General features: G+C 48.0%; 1 protein-coding gene across 1 annotated transcript in view; it reads left to right on the forward strand.

Annotated features, from left to right (window-relative positions):
* The window catches only part of CDON (cell adhesion associated, oncogene regulated), a 37,268-nt gene that overhangs the window by 10,636 nt on the left and 18,214 nt on the right, over window positions 1-8,418 (forward strand). The window contains 3 exon segments of the mRNA XM_009080653.1: window positions 1,985-2,253; window positions 4,848-5,022; window positions 7,472-7,600. Coding sequence (XP_009078901.1) covers window positions 1,985-2,253; window positions 4,848-5,022; window positions 7,472-7,600 — 573 coding nt within the window.

Consider the following 8,418-nt stretch of genomic DNA (forward strand, 5'->3'; position numbering starts at 1 on the left):
TCATCTCTGGGAGTGTTCCAGGCCAGGTTGGATGGGGCTTGGAGCAACCTGGGCTAGTGAAAGGTGTCCCTGCCCATGGCAGGGGGTAGAACAAGGTGAGCTTTAAGGTCCCTTCCAACCCAAACCATTCCAGGATTCCAGGATTCCATTCATACATTCTTTTAACATCCAAATTCGGGACATTCCAGTTGCTGCTGGAGGTAGGATTTTGGGGACATGCAGCTTTGGTCTGACTCAGCTCAGTGCTGCTGATGTTCTGGGAAGCTGAGGAAGATGAAGTCTCTGTGGCTAAGGGGAAAGGGATGACACTGAGAGCAACAGCCAAAAAAAGTTGCATAATGACACAGCAGCAGAGAGAAGCCTGATGTGCTGGTTTATATGGGTAGCAATTATGCCAGAAACTTCGCAAAAAGAGCTTAGATCTGAATTGCCTAATGGGAATTGTTACCCAGGGCTTGTTTTCCAAAGCAAAAATACAACAGCTTACCAGTTGTTGACGACTCCCCTCCCGCAGCAATAAACACAGTGCTGGCTGTGGGTCTGCTGTCACCAGCCGAAACCACAGCTCATCCTCCACTCCAGTCCATGTCCCTGGTGCCAGCAGGCGTCAAACCCAGCTGTGCCCTCCCACACACCCTCGGGGTCCACACGCTGCCGTGGCCTTCGCCTCCTCCCATTTGTTCCCAGTTTCTCCGTGTGGCCCTTCCCGCTGCTCCGCAGACAATGCGGACACCCTGTCACTTGAGGATTGCTCTGGGGGTGTCTGACATTTTAAGCAACCTCCATCTGGCTCTGGGGACATCCTCCCTGCCTTGTTCCCTTCTTCCTGCCTCCAAATTTTGTGGCATGGCTAAATGACTAGGAAGAAGCAAACAAGGAATGCTTGCCGAGAGCGTGGCTTCAATTTGAAGAGAGAACTTTCCTTCCCAGCTTTTTAAAAAGTGGCCAAAAATAGCAGCCACACTTGCTGCTGGTATTTTAATGGACGTTTGGAGGAATCTGAGTCAGCCAGGCTAACACTGCCTAGGCTTTACATTACCAAGGAATTTGTTTGTTTTGTAAACCAAGTTCCCTTCATTCCCTTCCCCGTCCAGACCCTGCACGTAACATAAACCTACACAGATCTGAAGGGACGGACAGAGCTCTGAACATCTGGCAGTCCTGGGGCTGCAGTGTGCAACCTTGAGGGGCTGCACTGGTTCCCAAACCTTCTCACTTTAAGCACTGACGTTTTCTTGTCCTGGATAATCTCAGATGTCCAACCTGCCATCCCTTTCCTGCCTGGAATGCTGACGAGCCCTGCATCGTCCAAACAGGGCTTTTTTTTTGTCTCATGGCCTCTTTCGAGCTACTGATATTAGATGTTTTTATGGTTTTTTCATACCAGGAAAATTAAATAGGATGGAGGAGGCCAGAGCAGGATTTCTAGAAGTGTGTTGGTACTAAATTGCATGTTAGATCTGCCTGTAAACTGAGTTTATTCTCAGCATAAATTTTCAAATGAAGTAGTTGAGTCGTGTAGCTTTCAAAGCTGATAGAAATTACAGCTAAAACCTCAGAAGCTGAGGGAGGAGAATGTCTTCTTGTGTGCCTGCCAGTGCAGGCCATGAAAAGTTCCTTGTACAACAACGATTCGTTTAAAATTACTCTGTTTGTGTCACAAGTGTAGCTATATATTTATTTTTTGCTTTTAACATGCGTTGCCACAGCTTAATTCGGTGGAGATACAGCCAGACTGTGCCTGCAGACTGTGAGTTTTGGGTTTTCTCTCTTTGCAACTGTGAAAAAAACACCAAACCAAACTAAACAAACCAAAACCCACTGCTGTGCCCCGACAAAACACCCAGCGCACCAAGTTTGGCACCAGGCTCAGGGCTGTGTGGGCACCTCTGGGCTTTGCAGCAGAGCTTGTTTGGAAATGTCACTCTGCAATGATTCAGTGTCCCCTTGGTGCGGGGGATGTAACCAGAGCCTCCCTTTGCAGTTCCTGCAGCAACTGGCACGAGAGCAGGAGAAACAGTCCAGAGCGCTGCTGACGTTGGTGCAGACACGGCGCTTTCGAGCTCACCTCCAACAAAAGTGCCACTGGATGCAGCTGTGATGGACAAGGCCTCGAGTGCAGCCGCCCCCCCTGAGGCCCCCATCATCCTGAGCCCCCCGCAGACGCCGAAGCCGGACATGTATAGCCTGGTGTGGCGGCCGGGGCGTGATGGGGGGCTGCCCATTAACGCCTACTTCGTCAAATACCGCAAGGTACCGCGTCCCCGCGGCACGGATCCACCCTGCAAGTCATCCTTGGGTTTGCCAAGGAACTGCAGTGCTGGTGTTAACCAGGGCCTGGGGTCAGGCCAGAGGTATAGCCAAAGCACAACATCCCCGTGCCTGCATTCCTCTGTGACATCTCATCCATTGCTCTGTGACACCATCATGGTGGTATATCACATCCATCAGTCTGTGGTATTACCATTGCCATGTTGTCACATACATCGCTTGGTGACATCACAGTTGGGGTGTGTCACATCCATCACCGAGTGACATCTTAATGATTGATGTGTCACATCTATCACTAGGTGACATCTCAATGGTTGGTGTGTCACATCCATTGCCCTGTGACATCACAATGGTGGTGTGTCCTACACATTGCCCTGTGACATCACAATTGTGGTGTGTCACATCCATTGCTTTGTGACATCACAATAGGGTTTGTGGAACCCATTACTCTGTGACATCACAATGGTTGGTGTGACATCCATTGCTCTGTGACATCACACTGCTGGTGTGTCACATCCATCATTATGTGATATCACAGTGGGGTTTGTGGCATCCATTGCTCTGTGACATCAAAATGGATTGTGTTGCATGGATTCTTATGTGACATCACAATGGTTGGTGTGTCACATCCATTGCCCTCTGACATCACAACTGTGGTGTATCACATCCATTGCTGTGTGACATCACAACTGTGGTGTGTCACATCCATTGCTGTGTGACATCACAATTATGGTGTGTCCTATACATTACTCTGTGACATCTCAATGGTTGGTCTGTCACATCCATTGCCCTGTGACATCACAATTGTGGTTTTATGCATCCGATGTGACACCAATGAGTTTGACACCAACCAGCCATCCATTGTGACTCTGAGTTTTAGCTCGTTTCAGAAATGGCTGGCAGTGGTCACAAATATGCTGTTCTGCTTAGTTTGAAGTTAGATTTATCCAGGCTTTTATGTCCTTTACAGGGTGTGTCACGGGGAATGGGGCTCCAGGGCATGTTGTGTGCAACTTGAGTGTGTTAAAAATGCTTTCGCATGAGCAGGGTTGAATGTGTGTGTGAGAGCAGAAGGGAGGCTGAGTGTTACCCCAGTATGTCACCAAGTTTGCTGCTCTGTGTCCCAAAGAGACTCAGTTAAACTGAAGTTATCAAACATGAAAGTGAATTTAAATTTGCTGGGCAGATACCTACCGTGTCCTTAAAAACTGTGCATCAACACCAAACCCTTTTGGTTAAAATCACATGGTGGAATCCTGGGCTTGTGCAGAGCCAGGAGCTGGGCTGAGTGAGCCTTGTGGTCTTCATCCAGCTCAGGAGATTCTGTGACTCTGAAACCAGAACCAAGCAGTGCCTGTGCCTGCTCTTCCCAGCAAACAGTTTTCTGCGTGGCAAAGCTGTTTGGTTTATTTTTCATAAACTTTTTAATCCTCTACATCCTGATCTTGTCTCAGCCTGGAGGGAATGCTTAGATTTTTGACCTGTTAGTTCCTGAAAACCTAGTTCCAGAGTCTGTTGATGATAATTTCTCATCCAAAGGCAGTTGGTTCATGTAAGCTCTGGAAGCTTTGAATGCTGCTTTGACCTTTTTGACGCTTACCCTTCACTCATAGCAATCCTTTCCACACTAAATGTGCTTGCTCATGCGTGTCTCAGGAGGGAGTTTGCCCTGTTTTTTAGGGTGGTGCTCTCTTTGTGTCATTAAATTATTTTATTGAATTCCCTCTTTTAATAGAGGAAAAAAAATCCTTAGGGGAATAAAAGCCTTGGAGTGGTCTCTGCAGCAGAAAATACTTGAGCAAAGACCTCTGGCATAACCTTTGATAATCCACAGCGTTTAGATCTGCCTCCAATGTTTTATTAAAGTCTTATATTGTTTAGTAGTTTATTTTTTGTGGAATCTCTGTCTTTTCCTTTGGGATTTGGGGTAATGTTTTCCTGCAAAGGTCAAGCATTAAGAGACTACCCTGAATCGCTTTCTTTTCTTAACTGGAGCTGATGGTTTCACTGTGCAGTTAAAAAGTGTTTTGTTTTTTAAAAAGAGGGAAACGTGTTAATAAACCCAAATCTTTGGTCTCCCTGCTGACTTTTTTTCCAGCCTCGAGGAGTAACTCAAACGTACTTTTGTTGCCCATTTTAGCCAGTAAATATTTAAAATGCTGAAGTGCAGGGAAAGCTGAGCTGGTTCTGGGCTCATCTCCTCCTCATTTGGGCGTTGGGTCCAGCCCTTCAGTGGCACATGCTGCCAGCTGAAGGCTCACTGAAGCCTTCAAAATCATTTGGGCTCTTGTAGCTTTAGCCACAAGTGAAAATGGCAAAAAAATGGCCAAACCAAGTGTGTGTGTGTGTGTGTGCATGAAGAGGGAGAACAAGTCGAGTTTAGCCAAGGAGTGCTGTGAAAGGGGTTGCAAAAGTGCCAATTCGTGGCAGAAGCACCTGGAGACAAACCATAGGTGGAGGCAGGAAAGCAGAAGGAGTTTGGATGGTTGTGTGTGGACGCGCCGCGGGATTTGGTGTTCTGTGGGGTTCCAGGCAGTTCCCTGCTGACGCTGAGTCTCTCTCTCCCTGTGGTACAGCTGGAGGATGGCGTGAGCGCGGCGGGCAGCTGGCACACTGTGCGCGTCCCCGGCAGTGAGAACGAGCTGCGCCTCACCGAGCTGGAGCCCTCCAGCCTCTATGAGGTGCTGATGGTGGCCAGGAGTGCTGCAGGGGAGGGCCAGCCAGCCATGCTGACCTTCCGCACCAGCAAGGGTAGGTGCAGCACAGTGTGTCCTGTGTGCTGCCCTTCCACAGGGCACGTATTTAATGGCAGCAGCTGTGTGTTGTCTGCTGAGCCCCATGTGAAATATTCTGCAATTTATTTGCTAAAGAACAGCCTCTAACAGCTAAAATAGCTGGAGGGTGAACTTCCCTGAGCTTTACTAGAGCTGTTGGTAAGTAGAAGCTATTAAAAGCTTGATAATGTTATTTTTGGGGTGATTATTAAGATTTATACCATGAGGCTCCTCTTGCTTAAAGGAGCGAAGTCAGGGAGCAGCTCGTCCCTGTTGAGGTTTTTTCAAAGAATCACAAAAGAAACTCTCTGCACCATCAAGTCTTCGTGTGTCAACAAAGCTGCTCCTGGTTTGCTTTGCAGACACCTCAGTGACAATCTTTGCTGACCACAAGCAGCTGTTCTTATATTTGCGTGCAGACAGCAACAAGCACAAGAGCATTTCTAAGCAGAGCATTGTTTTTCTTTCAAGCTTGGATGCTGGTGGCTGTGCTCTTTGGCATGCAAACAATTAGATATTTGTCATGCTACTGTCCAAGAATGGCTTTAAACTGAAAGAGAGTTGGTTTAGGTTGGGCATTGGGAAGAAATCCTTCCCTGTGAGGGTGGTGATGCGCTGGCACAGGTTGCCCAGAGAAGCTGTGGCTGCCCCAATCCTGGAAGTGTTCCAGACCAGGTTGGACGGGGCTTGGAGCAAACCAGGGCTAGTGGGAGGAGATGGAACTAGATGAGCTTTAAGTTCCCTTCCAACTCAAACCCTTCTGGGATTCTACGAAGGTCACAGAATCATGGAATCAACTGGGCTGGAAAAGACCTCCAAGATCATCAAGTCCAACTCTACTGTGGTTACTAGACCATGGCACCAAGTGCCACATTCAGTCTCATCTTAAAAACCTCCAGGGATGGTGACTCCACCACATCCCTGGATAGCCCATTCCACTGCCTGATCACTCTCTCCATAAAAAATCTCTTTCTAATATCTAACCTAAACCTCCTCTGGCAGAGCTTGAGTCTGTCAGGATAGCTTAAAATTTTATTAAGAATATAATGTGTTTGCAAAATCTGTAAAACCTACTCAGGATCCTTCACTATATCCATCCTTATCATCGTTCATTCTATCAACATAAAGATCCAAACCTGACGATCCCTAACCTCTGAAAATCTCACCCCCTGCAAAAATTAGGTAACAACTCCCTGACTGGGACCTACTCACCTCCCCAGACATCTCTGCCTGATGAAACTTTGAGTTCCTCCTAGGCCTAATAGCACAAATCCTGACAGACTACTGCTCACCCTACACAGCACAGCAGGCACTGCCCCAGCCTGCACAGCCCTTGCCCACACATGCAGAAATGTCCAGTGTGGCTGAGTGGTCCCTAACCTGCTCACAAATGGAGCCTCATTCTTCCGAAACTGCATCTAGCAGTGCATTGGATAAGAATTCCACCAGAGAAACCTGAAACACAGGCATCCTCCTTCTGCTCACCCTCATAGCAACACCCTTTCTAGGCTACATTGAGGCCAGACACCATTCTGAGAGGCTGCAGTCATTGCCAGCCTGTTCTCAGCCATCCCCTGCCTTGGACAGACTTGCAGAATGAGCCTGAGGAGGATTGTCTGTAGAAAACCCTACCCTTACCTGATTTTTTGCCCTCTACTTCCTCTCTTTATAATCACAGGCCTCACATTCCTCCACCCCACTTTCCTCCATGAGTCAGGTTCAAACAACCCCCAGGCTGTTGTGTCAAACTGGAAAAATCTCATCTCACCCATACTTTTCCATTAAAAACATCTTGGGATTCATACTCGTGGTCCTCCCGCTACTAACCCTCCCAGCTTACTGGGGGACTGAGGAAACTTCACCCCAGCAAACACACTTGTCACACCCCATTGTATTAAACCCAAATGATACTTCCTATCCTCGTGCACTGTCCTGTGCTCGATCCTCCATCAACTTGGGGAATTCAGTACTGTTACCCCTACCCCATACTGCCCTGCCATACCTACTGCCACAGCCAGAAGCCCACTTGGCCCAGTGTCCTGGCTCCAGCAGCTTCCATAGCATTTTCATTCCTTCTCTAGACATGGATTTTAGTGTGAAATCTTCTTCTCAGTGTGATGTGATGGGACAGTGCTTGGCAGTGCAGGCAGGAGCCAACAGCATCACTGTCAAGCGCTGCAGGTGGTAGTTGTGCAGATGGATGATCACTCATCCACAGAGCGAGTCCCTGGGCTGGTGGGGAAATCTCTCTTGCTGTCCCAGAGAAACTCCCTGATTGGTATTCTGACTGTTCAGCTCAGGATTTGGAGCCAGGGCTGTGCTGTAGCAAGTGATCTTGTAGAGTGATCTTGTATTGTAAGTGTTGACAAGCAGCATTTTCTTATCCAGTCCCTGAGCTGATACACTGTCTGTGAAATCTTTCTTAGAAAGAACATCATCCTCGAAGAACACACAGGCTCCGTCTCCACCCATTGGCATCCCGAAACACCCTGTTGTTCAGGAAGGCACGAACAATTTCGGTGTTGTCCTTCCAGACCTGGCGCGCCACAGCGGAGGTAGGAGTATGGATGGTTTGTGATCCAGGGGCTAAAGAGCTGCATCTGAGTTAATCTGTGTCTGTTACTGCTCCAGGTGCTTGTATTGCCTCTCCTGTTTCCTGCTTATTCCAAGGCTGCTCTGTTATATAGGCTGTTTCCAAGGGTGTTGTTACCTGCATGTGTGACTCTCAGAAAATAAGAGGATTTTCACTCTTGTTCTTGATGCTCATGTTTAAACCTGCAGTTGTTTTTGCTGAATACTCTGGTTATCTCTTCCCTTCCACCATGAAAGAGCTGAAGGAAGAGGGGAAATGGGAAATGGCTGTGTCAGAGGTTCTCAGAGTGGATGATATCTACTCTGAACGTTTTCCTGCAGCTTCCCAGGGATGGGCTTATTTCTCATGGCAAGGAGATACAAGTGCTTCCCAGTAGGTATGCCCTAGCCTGTGAAAACAACATGTTTATAGTCCTTTTTCTCAGCCCCACAGCCTTTGCACTCATTGCCCTGGCTCAGGCAGATTTACTCAGGGGCTGAGACCTCAAAGGTGACTTGGTATCTAAAATTTGGGGTAAACCCAAAGGTGAGTGGAGAGGTTTAACAACGCAGGTGAGGAGCTGAGTGTTGCAGGCTTGTGACAGCACTGAATATCAGAGGAGCCAAACAAGGGCATTTCTTGTGCCTGGCTGCAAGTGCTCAGCTGCTTCATGCCCCAGAGCTGCCAGCCTGCTACTCCTTGCTCAGTTCCTCTGCTCAGTGCCAGATCTGTATTCATGAATCCAGGCTGGTTTAGTAAAGCCTCACAGCTCTCACAACCAGGTTTACTAACACACCTCTT

Source organism: Acanthisitta chloris, unplaced genomic scaffold (assembly GCF_000695815.1).
Source record: "Acanthisitta chloris isolate BGI_N310 unplaced genomic scaffold, ASM69581v1 scaffold8748, whole genome shotgun sequence".
Classification (NCBI taxonomy): domain Eukaryota; kingdom Metazoa; phylum Chordata; class Aves; order Passeriformes; family Acanthisittidae; genus Acanthisitta; species Acanthisitta chloris.